This window comes from Podarcis gaigeae (genome assembly GCF_964106915.1).
Source record: "Podarcis gaigeae genome assembly, chromosome: 14".
Taxonomy (NCBI): Eukaryota; Metazoa; Chordata; class Lepidosauria; order Squamata; family Lacertidae; genus Podarcis; species Podarcis gaigeae.
The window spans coordinates 20,126,903-20,154,233 of NC_139690.1; the positions used below are offsets into that span (position 1 = coordinate 20,126,903).

General features: G+C 43.3%; 1 protein-coding gene across 2 annotated transcripts in view; it reads right to left on the reverse strand.

Moving 5' to 3' along the window:
- The window catches only part of AGBL1 (AGBL carboxypeptidase 1), a 399,614-nt gene that overhangs the window by 107,583 nt on the left and 264,700 nt on the right, over positions 1–27,331 (reverse strand). For both annotated transcript variants that reach the window (XM_083712535.1, XM_083712536.1), the window contains exon 22: positions 19,079–19,242. In XM_083712535.1, the coding sequence (XP_083568661.1) occupies positions 19,079–19,242 (164 nt within the window). The remainder of the gene's footprint in view (positions 1–19,078; positions 19,243–27,331) is intronic.

Below are 27,331 nucleotides of genomic sequence, written 5' to 3' on the forward strand. Positions count from 1 at the left end.
TATATTTGGAGAACAGGGGAGCCGGCAGCATCGGGCCAAAACTCTGTCTAGTCCACTCACAGTGGCCAAACAGATGCTCATGGAAAGCTTGCACGAAGAACCTGAGCACAACAGTGCTTTCCCAACTTGCAATTTCTAGCAACTGGTATTCAGAAGCATGCTGACTAGCTGCCATTTATCCTCCATAAATTCAGGCTCTGGGTGACAATTTCAAAAGCTAGTAAGGTTCATGGGTGGGGGATTACATCCATTATAGCATTAATAATAGGTGCCTTTGTGCTCAATGAATGCATAATCTGTGTACACATAGCACTGAGCTCCACACACTGGTACAGTTATTCACATGTAATATTCAGTGAGTGTACAGTCTGTGTACCTTTGTACAGAGAAAGAAAGTGTATACTCTTCCGTGCAAAGGAGATTGGAAGAAATTTAAAGTTTATTTACAGAAACATTGTAAAATTAAGGAATCTTAGAAGGATGTTGGAATGAAGTTATGTGGTTTTAGCAGAAATGTTATAAAGGATTAAGTAAAAATAGACTGTTAATTGGTGAAAGGAGGGAAAGTAAAGTTACATCATATTAAGATAAATTATAGGCCAAAAACTGGGAAAGATGGAAAGGATTTGCTGAAATAGCTAACCGAACTAGAATACAAAAAAGGGAGGTGTGAGGAGGTCAAGGAAACAAGCAAATGAAAGATAAGTTATGGGAAGGTCCGTTGTGTTTTTTAATTGTTTCTATTTTTCTGTTGTTTTTTTTGTTTTTTTTCTTTTTCCTTATTGTGATGTGTTGTCTTGTTTTTGCTTAATTTGGTGTTTTTTCTTTTTTCTTTTTGTAACCTTTAAAACTTTAATAAATATTACTTTTTAAAAAAAACAGTTGCACATGTGTAGCTTGTACCTGGGTTTAGTGCAGGGATGGCAGAGAAATACAGTTCAGTTTGGATCTCAATATGCACCTACGTAATTTGCACCTTCCAAAACAGTGTATGAACCGAAACACAGGTATCCTTTGAAATAATAACTCCCACGAATTGTGTGGTGCAATTCTCCAGCTAGTTAATGTGTGCAGAAGTGTGCATATCAGAAAACGTATCCCAGTGAACATGCTATGTATCATGTTGTTTTGCAAGATGCTTGCAAAGATGTGAACATTAGGAGAAAATGGTTCAAAAAGGCTCATGAATTTTCACGAGGACTTTTTAAAGAAAAAAACAAAAACAAATTGTGAACTGATAAGAAATGCACAGAACTGACTTTAAGATTGGGGAAATGAGAAACTGAGGGAAACTGAAACTGAGAGATGTGTCCCTCCTTAGTTTGGTGTGGTAGTTACTGAAGTCCACCCAAATTGAAAATCAAGGTGGAGCTAGAAGTTCTTGCTCAGTTAAAACCCCTAAAGGGTTTCCCCTAATTAATTACAGCATGAAATAGGAGCTCTGGGAGATGTATGATATTCTCCCTCTTCCTGTTTTATCCACGCAACAACCCTGTGAAGTTGTCTAGACTGAGATTTACAGCGACTGGCCTATGGTCTCACAGTGAGCTTCATGGTTGTGCGAGGATCCGAACCTGGGTTTTCCAAACTAACCATTGCACCACACTGACTCTCACTTCCCACCTGGACGTAAGCTAAAAGATTCATAGGGCCCACCTCAGCCAAAATACCTCAGGGATTTGGAGAAAACAAAAGTAGACTAGTAATTCCCCATCCCCTGTCACCTCCAGGGTAGGTTTGAACATTGCTAAAGTGCTTCCAGTAGTGATGTATGGAAGTGAGAGCTGGACCATAAAGAAGGCTGATCGCCGAAGAATTGATGCTTTTGAATTCTGGTGCTGGAGGAGACTCTTGAGAGTCCCATGGACTGCAAGAAGATCAAACACATCCATTCTTAAGGAAATTAGCCCTGAGTGCTCACTAGAAGGACAGATCCTGAAGCTGAGGCTCCAATACTTTGGCCACCTCATGAGAAGAGAAGACTCCCTGGAAAAGACCCTGATGTTGGGAAAGATGGAGGGCACAAGGAGAAGGGGACGACAGAGGATGAGATGGTTGGATAGTGTCTTCGAAGCTATAAACATGAGTCTGACCAAACTGCGGGAGGCAGTGGAAGACAGAAGTGCCTGGTGTGCTCTGGTCCATGGGGTCATGAAGAGTCAGACACGACTAAACGACTAAACAACAACAACAAAGTGCTTTGCTAGATCGCTTTCAAGGCCGGTGGGGAACTGAAAAAGAGAAATCAACACTCAAATTTCTAATTTTAAATCAAATTCCTACACCCCAGATACACATACAACCCCCCCCTTTTTTTTTACCATCTTCTTATGTCTGACTTCCAACTATGTTCTCTTTCTTGGAGTTATTCTTTGCGTTGGCAATACAATGAGCTTAAAATTATGCTGGCAACTTCCCCGAAGGTCTGTGGAACGAGATCCCAGGGAAATTATTTGTCTTTTCTTCCCACTTATCTCCTCCTCCCCCTTGGCGTACAAGCTAAAAAGGCTGCCGTGCATCGCCAACATTATTATTCTCTAAATTGCAGCCAGGACTTCAGAGCTTGCTTCACCCCAAGAAAGATACAAAACATGATTAGATACAAAAGTGTGATGAGGAGGAGAAGGAGGAGTAGAGAACACCTTGAAATATGAAGGGGAGATGAAGAAAAAGGATTGAAATCTGCTTTCAGGATAACCATCTTTTCATCTGTTGCATTGCCTGGGCTCTGATGCAAAGCCCCATTGAAGTAAATGAAAATCTTCCCATTGGTTTCAACAGGCTAATAAATAATTCTTCCTAATGTTTGCACACAGGCCTGTGTTTCAACCTCCAGTACCTCGTCATTTTTGAATAGCATCTTGGTGCTTAGCACCCCTTAGAGGTGGAATGCTTGCACTCTTCCAGACTAGTAAATAAGGAGAGAAAAATTAGCAGTCAAATGAAAGCTTGTATTCATGGAGGATAAGGCTATTATTGGCTACTAGTCATGATAGCTATGCTCTGTCTCCATAGTCAGAAGCAGTGATGCTTCTGAGGACCAGCTACTGGAAGCCACAGAAAAGAAGAATGCTCCTGCAGTTGGTTCTGCTTGTGGGTTTGCCACAGGCATCTATTTAACCACAAGATGCTGGACCAGGTGGGCCACTGGCCTGATCCAACAAGATGTTCTTATATTCCTATCCGACCTGTGTTACAACATTTTTATATCAGTAATTTATGGATTGGTTTTTTAAAAAAAAGTTTTTTGATGTAAGCCCTACAGGGTTTACCCACTTAGGAAAGGACCCTCCAAAATAGGGGTGGACTATCATACATCATTTATAGAGGACATCCCTCAAATCTGGAGCTGGTCCTGTTAAGAGCAGGTACAATATTTGGGTCACATCCACACTATACACTTAAATCACCCTTATACCACTTTAAAAGTCATAGGCTCCCCCAATGAATCTGGTGAACTGCAGCTTGTTATGTGGGCTGAGAGTTATTTTCATTTAATTTTTTTATTAGATTTTCATAACTTTAACTTCAATTAAATTCAAGCTTCAACTTCGTTATATTTTTCTCTTAGAATTTGACTCCCCACATTCCCTTCCACACTGTTTTTACATTCATCTCTTTTAGATCCTGGAAAATATCACACTTTTCACCTAATACATTTTCCTCTGTTACATCACATATTTCATCTAAAATATGTATTCCCCTGTTTCATATATTATCATTTCTTCCCATTGCTCAAATTTCAAATGCTGCCCACGATTTCATTTGGTTGTTATATATATATATTTTCAAATAATCCCGAAAAGGCTGCCAAGGGCTGAGAGTTAATAGGAGACCCCTCACAGAGCTACAGTTCCAGCACCACAACAAGCTATCGTTCCCAAGATTCTTTGGGGAAAGCCATGCACTTTAAAGGTGCATTAAATATGCTCTAAATGTATGGTGCGCACACAACCTTGCTCCGTCCTTTCTGCTTCAGATTCTGCCTTTGTGATTCCAGTTCAGGTCACCTTCCGGGCTTCAAATGAGATTAGCCTTTGCTTTTTGTGCCACAGAAAATTGCACACAGTGGTTTCCACCCAACGGGATACTTTTCCTGCAGACTATAAAGCAAAATGAGCTGGACATTGTTGTGAGTAGGGTTGCTGAACAGCCTGGAAAGCAAGTCTTAAATTGAGTCTTCAAGTCATAAATATTGTGGGCAATAATAAATAATAAGAAAAACCTTGATAAAACTTACAGAGTAGATTATGCCCCACACTAGCTATGAAGTTAGGGTTGCAGTCCAAGGAAAGTGCTTGACAAATCTTTGCAACAGGAACTCTGCTGTATTGAACTCTGTTTGGCTTTAGAGTTCAAGGTCTCCTGTCTTTGGGCTACAGAGGCTTGCTAAAGATAGGGATGGAAGAACATGTCATTTTCATTTTCTCCCCCTTTCTCATTTTTTTTCAATCTTAGGTCACATCCACACCCTACATATAAACTACTATTCCCCCTCACAGATCTACAGTTCCCAGAGTGGTTTAACAATCAATCCCTATTCCTAGAGAACTCTGGGAATTTAAGCTCTGAGAGGGGAATATGGGGGTCTCTTAGCAACTCTCAGCACCCTTAATAAACTACACTTCCCAGGATTCTTTGGGATAAGCCATGACTGTTAAAATAGGTATAATAGTGCTTTAAATGTATGGTGTGGATGTGACCTTAGTATCCCCCCCAAAAAAACACACTGCATTGGGACATTTGGGAAATGGGAAAGCTGGGAATAGCTCTGTTCCAATCTGCACAATAGCCAGGGAGGTGCAGTTCAGGTCAGCCTGTACTGGAATTTGCAAAGATCGAATTCATCAGGCAGCCTGACCCATTAGTGACCTTCCCCCTGGAGGAATCCTTGTTGTGCCTTTGAAAACCACCAGCTTAGATCCTTAAACACAAGCAGAACAGAAAAGGCCTTGTCAACAGGTTTGGTTTCCGATACGCTGAAAGATTTCTTTGAACCTTTGTTTCTTTCTAGTCTACAAAAGGCACTCTCTCTCTCTCCATGCATTAGCCTTTCTATCCACAAGGATAGGCATAGTGAGGATAGATGGGACCCCAAGGCTTTGGAAACTTCAGAAGGTTAATCAGCCTGAAGACTGTGGAGGTCAGTAGGTTCTGAAGGATGAGGGGAAGCAGCCTAGCAAGCACTTGACTTTGTGCCAGCAACCCAGGAAATCCAATACCACACATTGTCCTAAGTGGCTGAGGGCACAGCTCAAAACATTTTCGGCATGGAGCTTGATTGCCTTCATGCTGGGATCTATTGAAAAGCAAGGGGAGGGGGCCTCACTCTCATCCATATGATCTCGTTTCCAGGAGCATTCATCAAGGGTCCTGCTCATTCATTAACAAGACATCACTTCTACTTTTTTTAAAAAGCCTATGCAACAAGAAGCAATCCAGCATGCCTTTTGGGTCTCTCCGTGAGCAGCTTCATAGAGTTCATAATCTGCTACACTTCAGCGGTTTGCATGGGGATGGAGGAGCAATTTCCTCCATTCACATTTGAATGTCAGCTGAATTCACACTTCCTGAAACATGGACTGAAACACAGTTGTCCTTCAAAACCCATACTTTTCTGCTTTGAGAGTAAATGGGTGGAGGACACTATGTACAATGTCCTGAATGAATGGCAGGAGCAGTCTATCAGATCATCTGGAATTTCAGCAAATGCCCTTAAAATCACCCTCACCTGTTGATTCATCTTCTATCAGGGAGATTCCATCATTTACTCACCAGGGCCTGCCCCAGCTCTTGTTCCCAGACCCGCCTAAAGGTAGTGGTTATTCTTGAAATCACAAGTGCCAACCCTGGTGAAGTTGCTGCTTTGGGGGAAAAAAAAAACCCTTCTGAACTTTGGTACTGGCCTAATTTATGAGTTAAAAACACTGTCTCCTTTTCTATACTTTTGAGTCCATTTCATGATTAATTTAGTTCCACTGAATTTCCTTTACTAACTGCGGAGCAGAAAAACGCATTTCCTAGCCTATTAATCTCCACTCTGGACCCATTTACAGAGGGCTAAATGAGGGAGAATCCATTTGCGCACTTTGTTCTCAAACCAGGACACTTCGGGAATAGTAAAGCATTCTGTGCCCTGGAAAGGGCAATAAAAAATCATTAAGTAGAAACCAGGAAGGATAGTTATCCACAGATAGTTCCAAGTTCCTTTCTAGCACCAGAGGCCAACAACAACAAGTGGACAGCTCAGTTGGTTAGAGCATGGTGCTGATGATGCCAAGGTTGCAGGTTTGATCCCCATATGGGACAGCTGCATATTTCTGCATTCCAGGAGCTTGGACTAGATGATCCTCAGGGTCCCTTCCAACTCAACAATTATATGATTTTATAATTATGCGAACAAAACAACAACAACAAGCATTTCCAATGCATTCTACAAAACCAATGGAAGAAATCTAGGCTCATCACTGGGTCCTATCTGGAGATACCAGGGATTGAACCTATGGCTGTCTGCATGCAAGTCAGATGCTCTTTTCTATGGAGTTTGCTGCCACATCACAACATTCAAATTCCCCCGTCTTTGGTTAAATGGTCAGGGGACATGTAATGGGAAATACTTCTACTAGAAAAGCACTGCAAGTCCGTGCTGACGATACCGGGCTAGATGGATCCAGGAAAAGACAGCCTCATCTATGACTGTCTATTCTAACACCTACACTGCTGATACTCAGTGCACTCCCCCCAGCCCCAATTAAAATAGGAAGGACAGTTTACTCTTAGACTGGAAATGAAATTTGCTCTTGATCAGCTCCTAGCACAATGGGAAGGTATCCATCTCAGTGCTATTTTTCTAGAAAGAGAGGTGCTGGAACTCACCATGAATATCTCCCTTGTTTTCTTTATAATGGCAGTGGCATCCACCTGAGAGGTACTGTGGTCCAGCTGAAAAAATGCCCTTCTCCTTCTAACATTCCAGTTTTACAGCCCAATTGACAGTATCCCATTCACCAGGGCTCAGGGAGGCAGCAATTCTCCATTCCATTCTTTTGTTGTTCCACCCTTCACTGTCTTGACCCCAGACCTGGAATCAGCAAAGTCCTCAGGCACCAGCCCTGAGAAGAAGATAGATCCACTCCCTGGCCCACCGCATGTGGAACCAGAGGTACAACAGCACACATCTCTTTGCCAGAATCCCAAGGCGACACCTCTGCCACCAGGCTCCAATGACCAACCCATACTTTCCTCAGGAGATCAGGAGAGCTAGGAGGAGATATCTCAAGGCCTAGAATAAATCATGTGGGGGTGGGAAGAGAGACTTGGCAAAATGCCCTCCATGGGGCAGGGGAACCACCCTCACATAAATTAAAAACTGTCCATCGTCCAAAGTGCTTGAGACTATGTATGACATAAAATTAAAATGACAAAGAAGCAAACACGGCAGCTCAGGAATGAAAGGGACTCTATGCAGGTGTCTAGATTTTTGTACAGTTTACAGTTGCTATCTTCTTCTTTTTGAAAAAATAAAAAAAGTAATTGTTTTGATTTAGACTATGGAACCCTACATAAATATAGCCCACAAATCTTTTCCCTCTTGGTATGTTTTATTATCGATGCAGTAAATTGCATAGCTGTATCTTATATTTCCTTATTGGCAATTGTGACAACAAAGAGATATATAGTTCATTTCTTTTTTCTGCAACCTGTGTGTTATAAAATTCATTACAAATAATTAGGGGGGGAATGAATGTAGGCAAAGGATACACATGCAAGAACATGAAGGCCCTGAAAAAAAGCTACAGAAAATTGGCCAGGTGTGCAGTATCAAATTTGGGAATGGGGAAGAAACCAGGCAGGGGACAAACAGACACAAATGGAACAATGCAGTTCCCCTAACATTTCAGTTCCCCCTTTCAGCAACAGGAGCAGGACATTCACAACTCCAAAATATGGGGGAAATGTCAGATGAGAAAAAAAATATGCATGAAAAATTTGTACTCATTTTCATGCACATTTATCCTAATAGGACACATTTTTGTACACAATTTTGACTAGCACCTGAGTCTTTGCATACAACAACCCTCTGATAGGATGCATCCTTGTATATTATTTTCATCAATACACACATTTTTTGTTATGCATTGGTTCAATAGGTGTGAATTCGGGAGGTTTGGTGAATGAGTTTCTCCCCTCAACCCCTGTCAAGCTGCAGATGGTGACCAACTTCACATACTCCCTTATTCACAACCTTCTCCTCCAAGCTATGTATTTGACAGTATTCGGCTCCACTAAACCTGGCAATTTGTTTTCCTGCCCGCAGTTTGCAATATGTACATCTCTTGGGACCAAGGTAGACAGGACAACTTACATCTCCTTGTTTGCTTCAGGCATTGGTCTCCACCCACTCTGGGGAGAATAAGCGTAATAATACATAAATAAAAACTCCCCCCGCTGCCACCCCCCATCCTGCATATTACAAGCTCCTTTGATGTAATGGTGACCATAGAAGGCAGTTGCTCGAGATCAGCATCTCAAAACCTGATGCTGATGGTACCGCCAAGGACATTTTTAATGATGGATCAAGGACATTGGCTGGCTGTTTATGAGAAGAGTTGTTTAAACAGGCTGAGTGACAGTCTTAGCATGCAAAAGCAGCTTCTCACACACAAAAGAATCTAGGAATGTGAGCATGAGAGTGCAAGGAAGAAGCTATGACTTAGTTTTCCATCTTTTCTGATCCACAAGCCACCTTTAACTTTAGTCTTTTCATTTTATGAATGTACATATTCCTGCTTTTCTCTATACAATAAGGGTGCGGATCCTGTGACCTTTCAGATGTGGTTGAATTCCAGCTCTCAACAGCCTCAGCCAGCATGGCCAATGAGTAGGGATGATGGGAGTTGCAGTCCAACAATATCTCAAGGGTCAAAGGTTCTCCATCCCTGGTCTAGGATGATCACATGCCATTGTGTAGAAGAGGGTGCCTTTGTTGATGCAGCTTTTCATGCAGAGATGAGAAAAGCTACACAGAGGGATGGGAAAATCTGTCAATTTTGAGTTCCCTCGGTTTCTCATTTTTTCTGAACCTTTCAATTTCTGAATTATTATTATTTTGTTTTAAAAAAATCATGGTAAAAATTCATCAACATTTTAGTGCAAACTTCTTCTAATAGACACAAGTTTGTATACCACTTTAACCAGTGCTTTTCTTCTAGACAAAAAGGTGCCCATACTGCGTAGCCTTGAGTACCCCGGGGGGGGGGGGAAGCACTGTCTGTTTCCCTTACAATAATGCATTTTTCTATGTTAAATGCATTTTATGGACACTTTACCTGAGTATATGCAATTTGGTTTACATTATTTGGCTGGAGAACTGAAAAGCAAAATTTGCAGAAGTGCAATATTTGAAGGATGGCTGCATTCTGGTGCTTATATTGTTTTGGAAATTGAGAAATAGGTAGGGTCACTTTTAAATGCAAACTGAATCAATTTTTCTGCCCCTTCCCTAGCTACAAGTGCCAGAATCTCTTCGTCTCTTATCTGATAAAAATATAGAAGGCCTCCTACCTCTACAACTAGTGAGTCTTTCACCTGTTTTTGCTTTCCCATAAAACAAGAAAGGAGATTCCTACTAAACATCAGGAAGAACTTTCTTACAGTAAGAGCTTTTTGGCAGTGGAACAGACCCCCACGAGATGTGGTAGACTCGCCTTCCTTGGAGATTTTTAAGCAGAGGTTGGTTGACTACCTGTCATGTATGATCAAGTTGAGATTCGTGTGCTGCAAAGGGGTTGGACTAGGTGACCCACGGGGTCCAACTCAACAATTCTATGATCCTATGAAAAGAGAATGGTTGTGATTGGAAATGTACTGCAACTGGTTGGCTTCCATCTATTCTGCTGAGAAACCAACTGCCTCTGGTTCTCGTTCATCACCTGGTGGCAGCTGAGAGACCAGCAGAGACCATTTGTCTTTGCCATGGGTAGGTAAACTAAGGCCCAGGGGCCGGATCCAGCCCAATCACCTTCTAAATCCGGCCCACGGATGGTCCAGGGGTCAGCGTGTTTTTACATGAGTAGAATGTGTGCTTTTATTTAAAATGCATCTCTGTGTTATTTGTGGGGCATAGGAATTCATTCATTTCTCCCCCCCCCAAAAAAAAATATAGTCTGACCCCCCACAAGGTCTGAGGGACAGTGGACCAGCCCCCTGCTGAAAAAGTTTGCTGACCCCTCGTCTTTGCCTTCCTTTCCCCCTCTTGTGTGACCTAACAGTGGCCACTCCATCAGTCTACCTGCACTGCTTCTATCTTAGCTGGTTGTATGAAAGCCATGCTGTGTAGATGTTGCACTCTAGTTCCCATCATCCCTGATTTTTGACCATGCTGGCTTAGGCTGATGGGAGCTGTAGTGCAATGAAATTGGGAAGGGACCATGTTGCTTGGCTCTGGACTAGATTTTCCACCTTTCCTATATTAGGCAGTGTCAAAGCTTGAAGGGAAACTGACAACTCTTTGTTTGGCATTTGATAATGATTTCAGAGCAGAGCCAGATTTAGGTTTGATGAGGCCCTAAGCTACTGAAGGTAATGGGGCCATTTATATGTCCAGCTGTCTTTTGTCAACAACAAATTGCCACTTTTTTGTGTTGAATATATGCTATATGGTAATTTATGGACCTAATAGGTATCTAAAGCCATTTGCACATAACAAAATATGTATTACTTTCTATGGGAAAGCACACCTTGGTTTTGGAACGCTTTGGTTTTGGAACAGACTTCCGCAATGGATTAAGTTTGAGAACCAAGGTACTACTGTATATAGAAATGAGCAAACCAGTGATATTTTAGGGAGCAGGCTAGCAGGCAGGGCCCATTACTTACATCATAGGAGCCTACACAACACAAAACACTGTTGCTGTATGTAGGTTTTATTTTATTTGTTTTTTATCTTATATTTTGGAAATGTACAGCCAGGTTTTTTTCCTTTAAATTTTCTGGGGGCCCCCAAGAGAGTCGGGCTCTAAGCTATAGCTTGTTTAGCTTATACGTAAATCTGGCACTGTCTCACAGGACATACAGCCCCTGGGCTATTTCATGATAGGGAGGAAAAGGAGAAGTAACAGTTGTTGATTGGATAATATGCATCTGATGGAGACATGGGGCCTGGTTATTTGTAGCCCTGTGCTCTTGGGTAATTTGAATAACCTCCATGAATCACATTAACAAGCATCACAATTGTAGGGGTTTGAAGTTTCCAGCTTTGATGTCTTCGGTTTCAGTTTCCAAACCAGCACCCCACGCCCGCCCTGTCCTCAGATTTAGTAGATGCTATTTGATAAATTAATTACCTTGGCAGTGGTGTGCACAATTTGAGCCCCGCCTGGCACTCAAGTCTTGGTCGGGTGTTTGATAACAATCTCAGGGGCCATGCAGCTCCTAGGCTATTTCATAATCAAAAAATGTCAATCGGATAATACGAAAATGAGCAAACAGAGGAAGGCACAGACAGCTCGGGAAAAAGCATTAATGAAAAGTCGCTGAATTAGAATGGCCCACCTGTGGATGCCTATGTGGAGTCCATCTGAATACCAAACATATTCATTACCGCCAGCTCTGCATGACTGAGTCTCTGAAGAAGGCATTGGGACTGAGCTGGCATAATAGAAAGAAAGGGATGGAGCAGTCTGCAAGGATAACAAAGCACTCTTCAGGTCAAAGCCCCTGAGTGGTTGTTGCACTCAGGTCCTGCTCATGAACATCCCACAGGCACCCTGTTGGCTACTGCTGAAAACAAGACAGGGGTGTAGCAGAACAGGGCGATGGCTGCAGGCACATTTCTCTGGGAGGTGCTGTGCATTTGGCTCCACACTCCACACTCCGCCCTGCCAGCCCTGAGCCTCTTTGCGATGCTAGGATCATTCCAGCCTTGTAAAGTTGTAGAAGGCTGGCAGAGCAGCATGAGGAGGACACAACAACCACACGCCCTTCGATCCCAGGCTCACCCTTGCTTTGTGAGGCTGGGATTGAATGGTGCATGGCTGTTGCATCCTTCTCACCCTGCCCTGCTAGACCTGAGCCACTTTGCAAGGCTGGGATGATCCAAGGGCTGTGTTGGCCGACTGGGCTCCCTCCCCCATGCACAGGCAAGCAGGCAGCACAGCATGGCCCCAGGATCGCTCTGGCAGCGTCAGTGGTGAGGGTTGGGCTGGGCTGCCACAGTGGGCTCCATTCACTCTCTGTGCCCCACCAACCCTGGTACCTGCAAACCACGCTACACCACTGGAACAAGATGCTGGACTAGATGGGCCTTTGTCCTGATCCAGGAAGGTTCCTCTTATGTTTATAAGGCTCCTCATGTGAGTAGAAGAATAGGGGAGAACCAGGACATACTCCCTAGCCTCACCCCTTTTGTATAGCAGAAAGCCCTTTCTATTTGTTTAGGCTGCTCACATGGTTTAGAACTCTAAGGGTCAAATTACAAATTCTCTTCAAAAACTGCTTTGAAGGAGGTTATTTCCCCCCCCCAAAAAAAAAAAAAAATCAGGCAATGTATAAAGCTTATGAAATAAATAAAACCAGCCCAATCTGTCAATGTTTCTCTTAGTTTTCTCATTTTCCCAATCTTAAGATCAGTTCTACACATTTCCGCATCACTGTGATTCTATACATAAACACACACATATGAATGAAAAGGTCCTTGTGGAAATCCACTGGCATTTCAGTGTGAAGTTTTTTCTTACAAACACATTTTTGTATGTCATTTTTCATTAATACAATGCATTTTTGTATGTTATTTTCACTAACGTGTACATTTTAGTGCACATTTGATGCCTTTAGGTACATAATTGCACAAGTTACTTGACATTGTGAAATTTGGACAAGCACAGTTCCAAAGGATGGCTGCTTCTCAGTTCATATGTTGTATCGGAATGTGAAAATTTATTAAATGTGAACTGAATTTAATTTATTCCCCACCCCTACCCCAAAGCTGTCGCTGAGTTGGAGCAAGAAAGGAGGCCTACTACATCTACTGGAACTGCTTCCAAGTCCAGTTGGGTCCAGGATTATTTGCTACTGAATATGCCACTAATATGCCACCTCAAATGACTATTGTGGGCAACCCTCATTCAGCACAGAAGCATTCTCTTGGAAACAAATGGCTTTATAATTCTTGAAATGCACACAGGAGATTTCCAAGCCTAACTTCATGGGAGGAACAATAGGAAAAGCAGGAGGGAGTAAAAAGCTGCGCTAGGAAAGCGAGCTGGATGCCTATCCTAATAGAGCTTTTGTTTCTCTCCAGAAGAGGAAGCAATCACAATTGCCGTCTCCTCATTGGCCATGACAAATGCGAAGGAACTCAGAGAGTGTTGACTAGAACCTAATCGCTTTTCTGGCAAATGAGCCATGAAAGCTATTGTCAAAAAACATGATGTCCAAAGTGTTTGCTAGCACTTCATCTTCCTAGCTGAGAGAACTCCTGGAGGTTTGAGGTGATAGGGAGAGGTTCTGTGAATGCAACAGCCGTGACGCTTTCAGGTATGTTCCTAGAGCATTCTGAGGAAGCCATCATATAGCTGAAATACCTTCTTCCAATTTTGCCACCCGTTTGAAAGCAAAAAACAACCTCTAGGCATGCACACAATTAAAAAAAAAAAGATTTTTCTTTTCTCTTTTATTCTTTATGGTTTTGTTTCTCTGCAAACACCTATGAAGTATCTGGCCTTCCTATTGGTGGCAACAACATTTTGCACCTAAAACTGGCTGCCCCTGTTTTAGGTGCAAAATATAAGACTCAAGGCAGGAACCATTGCCCTCACTCTAATCTGGCTTGAGTTGGTACCATGTAGCTCTGTGTATAGCCAATTAAGAAGGAGGGCGTGGAATATTGCCCTTTCTCTTATTTGGCTTCAAAATGATTTCAGATAAATCATGAGATTTGGCTATATGATGACACCTATATAAATTTCAGAGTGAGGACAATGCTTTCTGCCTTCATTCTAACATTACATTGGTGAAAAGAAAGAAAATGTTGACCAGCAGGAGTGATATGCAGTTTCTTCCATTGCCAGAACCATGGATATATGGCACAAAAAGGGAACAATTGGGTGGTCTTTGATTCTTGCTATGAATGTTTTGTATTATTATTTTTTAACATGCACATATTGCCTTGCATATCCATTGACATATGATTGTTGCAGTCCAAACAGGAGTTTCATTGCTTTACTTTTTTCCTAAAGCTTTGTTTGTTGACTTCATTAAAGCTTTTCATTGTTAGAGGGATGAAAGCTGCAATTCTAACCATGCCTACTCAGAAGTAAGTTCCACTGGCTTCAATATTAGGATAAATTAACAAAATTCTTTAAAAAAATTCATGAGCATCTGGATGCAAATTTCTCCTAATGAACAGAATTTTGTATGCAGTTTTGACTAATATATACATTTTGGCAAGCAATTATCCACATTATAACACATTGCTTCATGTTATTTTCACTACTATTTTTTATGCAGACTTTCCACTAATAAATGCATTTTTGTCAACAATGGTTGTTGGAGAACAGCATCTCAAAATTATGGATAATTGCTAATTTTTGCTGATGGGTGTATTTCCATTCTCACATTGTTTTGGAATATGTGAATCTGATAAATTCGCCTTTCTCTGCAAACTAAATTGAATTTCTCTCCCAATCCCTAGTCTAACCCTCACATCTTATTATAGAGTCAACCCTATCACTAAGCTAGGGGATATGTTGCTCTCATCATGCTACCAACGGGAAATGCTTCCAGCTCCACTTTTGTTCTAAAAGATCACTTAATGTCAGCTACAGAAGTGGTCATATTGTACTGTCTCTGAGCCAACATGACAAATAACACAAAGCCTAACTTTCCAACCAAGTGTTCCACACTGGCAATGCCCTTTGCAAATGTCTCTGATCAGGTGAGTTCAGAAAGGAGGAAGGTGTGCTGTCAGTTCCATTCTGGAAAAGACGTGGTGCTGAAACAGTTGAGAAAGGTGCATTAAAGGGCATCTATACAGATAAGACCTGACAGGTAGAATCAGTTGCTGTCGCAAGACAATGCTCACCTGGAGAGTGACACTGCCAGCTATATCAGGTGCTGGAGCAAAGGGAAACTTGTATAGGAGACAAAGAATAGAGATTTGTAAGAGAAGGGGGATCAGTAAAGATGAAGAGACAATTGATCGGCGGCAGAGTGTATGCTTTGCATACAGAAGGTCCCGGGTTCGATATCTGGCATCTGTAGTTAATTTATATGACTCTCTTGGTCTTCTCTAGGTAACAGGCTATGGACAAGACCTCTGGGTTGTGTTTGTCTTGTTGGGCCAAAGGTTGTGAAAAGTTGTAGTGTAAATGAACCTCTCATTTCACATTCAGGGAGAGGTCAAGGATTAGAGGTCAACTGCAATACCTTGGCATGCAGAAGGTAGCAGGCTTGATCCTAAAACTCTCTTCATGCAAGAGTGGGAACCCTTTTTCACCTGTCAAGTGCCATGATCCTTTGGGGATAATCAGTCGGGGGCTGAATGGCCCAAAGTGAATGGGCACCCTTCCTTGCCCTGAACTCACTTTCTTCTATGCTCTTCCGTCCCCCCTTTTTTTCCTTGCCACACACATGAGAACAGGCCGAGGGCTGCATTAAATTGGGCCAAGGTTTTCATGCTACCATTAGGCTGTATGTTGCCCACCCCTTTCTTAAGGGATCTCAGGTAGCAGGGAAAGTCCTCAATCTACACGGGACCTCCAAGAATTGCAGTCAGTGAAGACTAGATTATACTGTGTTAAGCAGACCAGGTAGACCAGGATAAGGCGGATACATAGGGTAATATTTGGTAGTGTGTTCTTTCAGGATCCTTTTGTAGCGATCAATGTAGTGATCAATTTTCTTTATGTATATCCGTATGCAGACTTTGCTCATATTTATTCTGAGTCTAAAGCGTTAGGCTTACAATGATTTTAAAGCCATAACACAGTTTAAAGCCACCAAGGAAGCTGTCATTAAGTTAACAGAAATTCAATTAAATGCTGTCGCAAAGGATTGCAATACCAAACACAGCCATAAAACGTTTCAACCAGCCCCAAAACGTGAGTCTTGCATTGCTTCTGAAAAGTTAGAGAAGAGATACAATTCACAACCATGTATCCACCACATACTTTCGCTGTTCCTTTATGGCTTTATAAGCCACCCATCATTTTGAAGAGTGTATAATAGGATAAAACCATTACAAAACATAGTCACAATTCTGAAAGCAGCAGAATAATAAAAACAGATGTTGGCAGTAGAAACAGCAACACACACACACTAAAGGATCAACTTAAGCCCGCTAGAATGATTATTGATCTTCAGCTGGTGGGTTGGGACCCACTACTGACTTGTGTCTTGAGCTAAGGTGGGTCACAAGAACAGCAGCACCTCCAGACAAATGCATGGTTAAAATAAGCCAAGAAATTGGTTTGGTAGATTTTCCTTCAGCCGCCAGGGAGCAAAACTCCACCCAGCACCCTCAAATTTAGTTGAGCTGCCCCAAGTTGTTGAGCTTTTTTTTGGGGGGAGGGAGATCACTCACCTGTAACAATGACACAGCAGAAATAATTGCTTTTGTTTCCTGACTCTTTGGGACTATTTGACGCTGCAGAGTAACAGAGCGATGGAGGAGGTTAGAGGGGACTTTTGCTCCATTGCTTTTCACTGCCGCCGATCGAGAGGGACTGGTATACAGTAGGTATACATTTGGCACCCCCCAGAATTTGGTGCGGGGGTGCCCTGCACCCCTTGCACCCCCAGGTAAAGACGGCCCTGCTCTCCTTCATTGGAGGTTTTTAAAGAGAGATTGGATGGCCATCTCCCAAGGGATTCTTTAGCTGTGATTCCTGCATTGCTGGAGGTTGGACTAGATGACCCTCATGGTCCCTTTCCAACTCTACAATTCTATGAGTCGATGATCTTCAAATGCATGTTTGGGTTAAAGTTGAGTCCTGTATCTGAAACTGTGGAAGACTACTGAGCTAGATGACATGTCAGAAAACCTGGCAATTAATTAAAAGTCTCCCCCTGGTCTCATGAAGACATCAGGCTTGGTGCATATCAAGAAAAGCAACGGGTCACATTAAGAAAGAGATACAGAGCTTTGGACCAAGGCTTCACTTCCACCGAAGGGGATTGCCGATAAATCCTGCTCACCCCAGCAACCTCACCCTCCGTGCTGCTTTGGCTACTGGATGCCTCTGGATACACCTATCATAGACGCTGGCTTAGTCTCAGAATGATATGGAAACACGGCTGCGCAATGTCACTTTTTTGAGCACCACACCATTTCCCATCTGGTCAAAAGAACCTGCACTCAAATGAATTTTCTCACGGTTATTTCAGCACATCTTGTTCTCAGGATCTCTCACTCTCCACCCCACAAGGCTGGGATGCAAGAGAGGGATGAAATAAACTCAATTCACCAAAAAGGAGAAGAAGAGAACAAACAGCATGCTTTGCGTCCAGGTCAAGATGAAAGCCAGTGATGCTGATGGACTTCGTTCTGCCCTCAATTTTTCCTGGTGCCTTTCTGCCTCTGAGCTGACTTGACCCTCAACACCACCACCACCTGCCTTCCTGCAACAGCTATCTGCCTTTTAAAGAAATTTCTTGGCTTTGCCAGGTGTTTGGAATGTTCCTTCCCTATCTCCAAGTTATTTTAACTCAAAAGGCTTCCGCAGCTCTCCTGCTCTGAAGTCAGGTTTGATTTATGCCTGGAATCCATCCGTCTGGCCAGGCTTGAATAGCTCCCTTTAATGACACACGGATTGCTTGTCAGGCGGCTGTCCGTGGCACGGCTGGTGTTTGGAACACACAGTAATTGCTTCATTTATACGCTCACATGTACAAGCGAGCATGACTAATCTAAAGAAATGTCTCTATTTTTAAGGCTATTTACCCCCTTCTCTCTCTCTCTCTCTCTCTCTCTCTCTCTCTCTCTCCTTCCATAAACATTAAAAATGATGAACAAGACTGTAAATATGGTCTCCAGCAACACGAACAGGTGGTGCTAATGGCTGTTAAAGCATCCCTGAAGGGAGAGAATGGGAACCCACCATAAATTACGGGGTATATCTGCAACAATGAGAGGGGGGGATACCATTGCTTTCTGGGGGAAATGGAAGGTGGGATGAGTTCAATGGGAGACCCATTATGTGAGCTGCAACTCTCTGCAAATTGTGCTTTCTTTCTATGCTGTTCTTGGAAAGGTGTTAGGTTGGCATGTAGCCATGTGTCCAGGAAGTAATCATATCTTGGATCTGGCCAATTTACTTGGGTCCACAAACTCTGTAAGGCCAGTTGCATGAGACAATCATTCTCTTTGTAGCCTTGTTGTTGCACACACTTTTAAGGAAATATTATTGCCCCAACTTGGACGTACAATCTATCCCCATCTCCAGCAAACCTCCATTACAGCTCTCAGAAATAGACTTGGGAAACACAGAGAGGCTTAGGCAATAGTAAAAGCATCTACTCTTCAAGTAGCATTAAGACTTTAAATACGAAAAACCTACCTGGGGGAGGTGGGAATCAGCCCATGCACTTAAAAGAATTTATTTTGCTGGTTCCTTTCTGTGCCTCAGATCACAATATTGAATTTACTAGCAAACTTGCTATCTGGCTGGCAACATAGCATCAGATAAGTATTACACCACACAATAAAAAAAATCCCATTGCCTGATGCCTTGAGGATCAAGAACAGTCACTAATCTGAATTGGGTGGCCATGTGTCCTATTTTACAGTGGATAGTCCTCTATTTGAAAGAATCCTCTATTTGGAGGGCTCTCTGATCCATGTCCAGTTTAGCAAATCATAAGACAAGAGAACTGTAAGGGCCTTGAAGCTGCTAACACCTAGATGCTGTTCACATGTACTACTGACAAGCCAGGTGTCTCCCATCTTATATTTGTGCAGCTAGTTATGAAAATTTATGCAAATGTGTATGTTGTTTAGGTAGCCACCCTAGTGCTTCCATTGAGGCTACATACAGATGTTGGGAACAAAATCAGGTGCAAATTGTGCTGCTATTCTGACCTTTGGGCTCGGAGGTCTGTGATTTCCTCTTCCACGTCCAGCAGAGCTGTTGCTTGTGCCATCACCTTCTTGCTGCAAGGCAGGGATTTAAGCTGCAGGATGAGGAGCCCAAGGCAAAACTTGGCTCCCATCTCCTCCAGTTCCCAAGTCCCTATTTGTAGACCCTGGGGACACATAAATGGAAACCATCAGAGCTCCAAACGAAGTCACCAAATTAGGACTGAGAGTGTGTTGGAGTTTGGCAAATATATTGCAGTGGTATACAGAAATAAACAGGCTGACAAGATTACTGCATGAAAGAGATAAAGACAGGTTTAAGGTTTATTAGTCACAGAAAACAAAGCAAATTCTGGGTTCAGGTTTTAGCAGAGGCCGAAACAGAGGCACTGGTACATGCTAACTCATACTGAGTGGCTTGAAAGGACTAACTTGGAGAAGATGCAAGAAAGGCGTAAAAACTGGAAAGGAAGTAACCAAAAGAGAAGGAACAGATGAGAAGGAAGGACAGATAGGCAGAAAGACAATCGCCCCTACTGGTTCATGTAACTAATTGCAAGCATTGTTGCTTTACTCCCAACAGTGAGACCACCATTTTGCTACATGTTCCTGCTGAGGAAGAGGGCAGAAGCAAATGACAATCCCAACCAATGTAGGGCCAGTAGGATGGTCCATTGGCAGATGGATAGTAATGCTGAGCCTTCATGAGAGCTGCCCATTTGAGCTGTATCATTCCTTTGATTGCACCAGTGAACCATTCAGATTCCTTCTTTTTGGGGGGAAAGAGCTGCATCCTTCTTGGGGGAGCCAAGAAGGCAAACACACTCAGGTCACATACACACTATTTAAAGCACATGACTTCCCCCAAAGAATCATGGGGAACTGTAGTTGGTTAAGAGTACTGGAAATTGTAGTTCCATAGGGAGTAACCTACAGTTCTCAGGATTCTTTGAGGGAAGCCATGGCTCTTAAAGTGTTATAAATATGCTTTCCATAAATGGTGTGGATGTGACTGCCATCGTTAACAGGGGCAGAAATAAAAAGGAAGATGGGTAAAGGGAACATAAGCAAAGGATCATTTGTTGAAGAACAAGCAAACAACAGGAAGCCAATTACAAGAAACACACCTAAGAATCACAACTGTAGGGTTGGAAGGGAAGCCAAAGGTCATCTAATCCAACCCCTTGCAATCCAGTGAGAAGGCTTAATATCACATCATACTGGGAAAGGCTTAAGGACTCCAATCTGTGTGAAGCCGGTTTGAGAAACAACACATTGAACAGTAATATTTATAACAATGTCAAGGTTACATGTGCATTTTTGGATGAAAAACCCAGCACCGGAAACTCAGCAAGTACACAATAAAGGGGAGTGTGAATGCAGGCTAGTTTTAATTCCAATCATATTGTAAGGAAAGTTCCTCAGCCCACGCCGAATCCACCCACCTCCTTTCCATTAAAAAAATATATTTTTAAATTTTTTTATTTAAAAAAAAAACAGCATGTGAAACTGTATCCAGCTCCTTTAAACCGCCACGACTCAGCTTCAGCAAGCAAAGCAATGCTAACTCCAGCCCAGACAACTGCAAAACCTTTTATGTCTCCCCATCCTGCTGAATGCTGACTGCTGAAAAAGCACCGAGGATGAAATGAAATAGTCACAGGGTCCTCATTTGCTCCCTGCAGGACACAAAGCCATTCTCAATTATTTCCAATGGGAGCCTCTCTATCCTGGGGCGGTGGGAATTGGACCCTGGTGCATGCAGGGAAGTGAGAAAGTGCCTGTGAACTCCCCTCTGCTTTGGCCCTCCTTGACCCTTACTAAATGCATACATCGAAGCTCTCGCACAGAGGGCAGGCTCAATTGCCGCGCTGCCCAGCTCCTTTGCTATCAAGCCAGCCTGGCCCTGCCGCACCAACCCCTCCCTGCCAAAGCTCATTGACACGGGCTCCCATTGCCATTACTACCAAAGAAGGTTTCCTTAGTAACAGCAACGAGCTGCTTCCCAAGGTGGGAGCTACGTTCCAGCATGGCTGTGTTTCCTTTCTATGCTTGTGACTCAGATTAGGGGCTATTATTAACTAGCAAAAAAATGTGCATTGCGATTGCTGGCTGGGGCAGAGGAAAGGTGTGTACGCATGTTGCAGAGAGGCATTCAGGGGCCAGGCTGCCTGTTTCATTTGCCTCCCCCTTGCCACAGGGCCATGGATTGCAGCCAGATTGCTTTGTGCCCAGGGCTTTGAAGCAAAATGACTGCCACTTCTCAGTCAGGGGATTCCTCATCAGAGGAATAATAATAATAATAATAATAATAATAATAATTTAGTATTTATACCCCGCCCATCTGGCTGAGTTTTCCCCAGCCACTCTGGGCGGCTCCCAATCAGTGTTAAAAACCGTACAGCATTACATATTAAAAACTTCCCTGAACAGGGCTGCCTTAAGATGTCTTCTGAACATCAGGTAATTCTTTATCTCTTTGACATCTGATGGGAGGGCGTTCCACAGGGCGGGCGCCGCTACCGAGAAGGCCCTCTGTCTGGTTCCCTGTAGCCTCACTTCTCGCAATGAGGGAACCGCCAGAAGGCCCTCGGCGCTGGATCTCAGAGTCCGGGCTGAACGATGGGGGTGGAGACGCTCCTTCAGGTATACAGGACCGAGGCCGTTTAGGGCTTTAAAGGTCAGCACCAACACTTTGAATCGTGCTCGGAAACATACTGGGAGCCAATGCAGATCTCTCAGAACCGGTGTTATGTGCTCCTGGCGGCCACTCCCAGTCACCAGTCTAGCTGCCGCATTCTGGATTAATTGCAGGAAGGCATGGAGGCCCCAGCATTACACCAAGTCCTGGATCAGGCTCAACCTGGACGAAGGAGCCAGAATCCTTGGAGGAGGTGAAGGCTGAGTGGGTATGGCCTCTGATGTCAAGACCAAGCAAGTCCTAGGTCTGAGGGAGAGATGGTGGCTCAAACAGAAACTTGTCCCATCAGGAGGACCATCCAACTCCTAAGGATTTGGACATGATCCTCAAGGAGACCTCTAGATAGTGGTTCCCAATTAGCTAATTCCTTGGACCCCTAGTTTTCAAAAGCCAAGCCATTGTTATAAGAATTCTAAGGTTTCAAATATATATTAAATGTTCATAAATGTACAAGGCAAAAACACATAAGTATATAAACCGCGTGTCTGAAATAGTACAGGAGAGCAATCCTGAAGCCATTTAAACTCTCCCAGTTAACTCAAATATGCCTCTGCAGTAAGAGAGGGAAATGGGGAAAGCCTTCCCATTGTCATTTTGCTTGCAAATCCTGTCTTAAGGACATATTTGTGTATGACTAGGGTGAGCCTGTGACCTGGATTCAGGAACTAAACTATGAACCATCACAAAAGAATGGCCAGGCTGCCCAAGTAAGGCAATCAAGTGACCATTATCAGGTATCCTGGCAAACAGGATTTCTACTTTAGACTGCCTCCTGTGATGTATTTCTGTTGTAGACCACCTCCTTCTGTGATGTATGCATGGTGTTTTTGGGGGGGCCTTGGGCTACAGGGTGGGCAACTTCTATATAAGCGCTTGCACACCATTGTTCTGGGTTCTCTCCTCCCTCCTGCGTGTGGTGAGTGAGGACCCTGTTGCAGCAGTTAATAAAGATCAGGCTTACTAGCTACTTTGCTTCTCAATATACTCTTGTTGGTGTCTGTTACTGTATTTTCTCCTACCAATAGGGAACCCACTTAAGGACTCTATACAGGCTCTTGGATACCCCATAAGACAGGCATGTCCAAAGTCCATTTCGGGGGCCTGTGGCAGTCTACTTCCTGGGGTAAAATCCTTTTAAAAACCATCAGCAAATACAGTCCAAAAAGAAGCTCAATATCTCGAACCCCAACTTCAATCCTAAAAAAAGGCCAACAACTTTGGTCTCCCTTTGGACAGTCCCCATGGCCCTTCATCAAATCTGGCCCTCTTTGAAAAAAGTTTGGATACCACTGCATAAGGGGAAAGGAGCAGAGTTTTTTTTTTTCTTATAACACCATGGAACACCTAATTTTTTTTGGGGGGGGGGGAATGATATCTCTACAGTAGTACCTCTGGTTGCGAATGGGATCCATTCTGGAGGCCCACTCACAACATGAGCAGAATGCAACTCTCATCTGCGAGTGCGTGGGTCGCGATTCACCACTTCTGCGCATGCGTGTGACGTCATTTTGCGTGTCTGCACATGTGCGAATGGCGAAACCCAGAAGTAACCTTTTCCAGTACTTCCGGGTCGCCGCAGAACGCAACCTGAAAATGTTCAACCTGAAGCAAAAGTAACATGAGGAATGACTGTATGGTAGTTTTCATTATGTGAAAGGTGACGCAGATCCCCTGGGTGTGTTATGTGGAACCCCTGGTGCCCAAGGACCCCCAGTTGGGAACCACTGCTCTAGATGAAGGCAATGGATAGGAAGGTACATCTGCAGTGAAGGCATGACAGCAGGGAAGCCTGGCTGGGCAAACTGAAAGACTGCAGACATCCAGAGGACTCTGACTGTTCAAGTTTGCTTCCATGTTTGCTCTCCAGCATGCTAAGGATGGCTCCTATTAGTATGCTGCCCGAGATCTCGCTGATGGAATTAGCAAGGAAGAAGACTGTCAATTTATTTATACCCAGCCTCAGGGTATTACAACTGTGTGTGTAAAGCTATTGTGATGCAGAGAGCATTCAGTGTGGTGCATACATGTATAGCCTGGCTAGGAACAAGGCAGATAATGCAAAGCCGCTGTCCCCAGAGAGAACACCTGGATTATTCTGCTGCCAACCAGAGGTCAATTTTTCAAACTTGGAAGGATTTCGTCTCTAAAAGAAGAAAATCCTCAGTTCATCAATGCGTTTTTGGACTCTGCTTTCCTGATCCTTTGCATGGATCTCTAACACACTTGCCCTCCCTATTTTTAGATGAACTTTGTTCGATAATGCTTCTGCCAGCCACAGCAATATCCAAAGGTCTAATAATTAATGTATTTCTGTCTAGTTTTGTGGCTCCTCCAGAGGGCAGTTTGCCGAATAATGGAAAGGGATTGTTTGTGAACACGTTGAAACTAAATATTAGACCTTTCTTTGTAATTATTTGTGTAGTTCCGATAGCCTGTTTAAGTAATGACTTTCTGCTTGCTCTGAATTTCTTGCCAGGGTTTCTCCTGTATATGATCCAGGGTTATTTTTTCACTTCCACCTTTAATTATTATTTTTTTCCCTTAGAGGACACATTTTTTCACTGCAAAAATATTTATTTCTGGTACTTTATATTTGGTTTTGTGGCATGAGCTGCTACTGCTAATAATAATAATAATAATAATAATAATAATAATAATAATAATAATAATAATAATAATTTATTATTTATACCCTGCCCCCATCTGGCCCATTTCTATGCTTACAAGCTTCTGGACATGAAGTGGGTTTCAGGCAGTGCTCTGGGGAACAAAGAGCTCTGAAGATGCTCCAGCAAGAAAAAGATGGTGGGAAAGCCCTTATTTGGTATCAGTAGCAGGTGCTGCCTCGTTGTTTGTCCCACTTGTACTGCAAGGTCTTGCTTCACTCAAAGGGGCCTAACTTTCTCCAGTAATCTCCTGCAGTGATGCAGTAGGGGAGCCCCAGCTCTTCCTGGACCTTTTGCAGTAGATTCCTCTGTGTTAGAGACAGCAGCAGAGCCAGCCCACCCATGAGGTAGGGTGAAGCAGCTGCCTCAGGTGGCAGAAGCCCTAGAGGCGTTGCCCCCTGCAGGCACCCCACCTGCCTAGCCACCTCCACCGCTGCTGAAGCAGTGCCACTACCCAGTGCCGATTTCCGGAGAGGTCTCATGAGATCATGCCAAAATCTGGCTCCTAGTTCCTGACACCCACTTCCTCACAGAGTGGACTTTAATGATAAGGGGAATACTGTGGAGATGCACTGGGAAGTATGGAGTAATGTTTTCTTTGGCATAGCATCATCTGATCGCCACCAAAACAAATGCATGGTCCCTTCCAACTGTACAATTCTCTGATTCTGTGAAATCAGAAATGAATGCTGATCAAATAGCCAATGCCATGAAATGTCCCTGAAAACTTAGCAAGGTTCAATGAACAGGTTATCTGGAGGTGCCCTAACATGCTCTCCCACCTCTCTCACCAGCCTGAAATTCAAATTGTAAGGTCCTTGGGGCACATATTGTATGTCACCCTTTGCCAGTGTGCACTGATTCTGCCAAATTAATAAAAAATAACACCTGTTGGTTTTGAACAACTCAGGGTAGAGCAAGGATGGGTAAATCTGTGGATTCTGATTTCTCTCGTCTCATTTTCCCAGTCTGAATTTCTGAGATAGACGAGGGGGGAACCATGTTCTCAGGAGAGCTGGAGGAAATGTTCTCCCTTTGCCCCTCTACAAGGAACAAAAAAGAAGAAGCTCAGCCTGTCAACTCTGATTAAACCTCAGTACCCAAGCATCGAAAGAGAGAAATCTGGTACCCAGGGATCAGGAGGATCCCTGTTTCCACACTAACACACAAAACTACTTTACCCGAGTACAGTGGTACCTCTGGTTATGAACTTAATTCATTCCAGAGGTCCCTTCTCAATACGAAACCACTTATAACATGACGTGCACTTTCACTAATGACATCTCCCACTGCCACCGCACTGTCGCTGAATGACTTCTGCTCGCATCCCGAGGCAAAGTTTGTAACCGGGAGCATCTACTTCCCAGTTAGCAGAGCTCATAACCTGCAGCGTTCTCAAGGGGACGGTACGTAACACGAGGTTCCACTGTATGTTCATTGGCTGGAGAAATGCACTGCAAGATTTGGAGAGGTGCAAATTTCAAAGAATGGCTGTGTTTTGGTTCATGTATTGTTTTGGAAAGCACAAATTACAGTAGGTGGGTTCACATTTAAATGCAAACTAAATTGAATTCCTATTCCCCCCCCCTCCGCCCCGTGCACGCCGGGAAGAGGTAGCGAATCACAAAGTAGGAGCACTCGGATGATCTCACTGAGTTGAAAAGTAAAACCCAGTCTCTGTTTGACGTGAACAGTGTGTGTTAACAGGTAATCAAGGGTCTCCAGCTGTTACACATGAGCTATCAGGTTTATCAAAGCAATGTGGGGCCCCAATAGAATCGCTAACCAGAGCAAGGACAATTACAGTTTGGTGCTTCTCAGGTATATTATGGTTTTTATTGTTATTACGTTTCTGCTCAGAGGTTGTGGGTATTTTTTAAAAGTTTCTTCATATCACCAAATAATGCCCCCGGGAATCATAAAACCACAGGAAACATTTCAGCACTGTGGCTGCCTTGAGTTTTACAGACTGATTAGTATTTTGAAGGGAGAGGTTGCCATGGTATAACGGATCCAGAAGTCCCTCCCCCCCCCTTTCTGTGCTGTTGTAGAGGGCACAGATATTGTTTCCTGCTCATAACAACAAAATAGGGGCATAGTAAGCTTCCCTATATGTAATTTGTCTACAGACTTAGGAAGGGATGAAGAAATCCAGACCAGCCTCCATGGAACATATGGTTCTCAATACAGGTTTCCTAAGAAGGATGAAAGACACTTTGAGAAGAACATGCCATACTGAGCCAAGACTGCACATTCCATGAGACACAGACATAGAAAAGTGCCATACACGAAGTCAGACCATTGGTTCATCTAGTTCCAACATTGACAGTAGATATCCAGGGTTTCAGGCAGGGCCCATTTCCACCCCTACTCTGAGATGTCCATGATTGAACCTGGCACTTTCTGAATGCAAATCATATGCTCTACCACTAGGGATGTTGGAGAATTCCAATGGAAATGGGAGCAAAAATTGGCCACGTTCAGTTATTTGTCCCATGTCCAGAACAGAAATCAGTCCAGCAAATATTATTGGTATTCACTGTTGTTGCTTTCCAACTGCAAATGATACATAATTGATTACATGCTCCTGATTTGCGTTGCATTTCATTTGCACTGAAATGAATAGGGTGGGAAAATGTTAACGAGGGTGATATTATGTAACTTACATGGATGGCAAAATGTATAACAGTTTTTGGAGAAAGACAAACTGCCGCAGAATGGAAACGGTGTTGCATGCAACCACTGCAGGGAGACACAGAAAGCTATGCCTTCGTACATCCCTACCTACATGTGAGCAACTTCCCTTTCCCATTCTCTCCCTGCTGAATAATTCCCAGTTTAGTACTGCTGTACCATTGATCTAGTGGTGTGCCAGAGTCTATTCTCCAG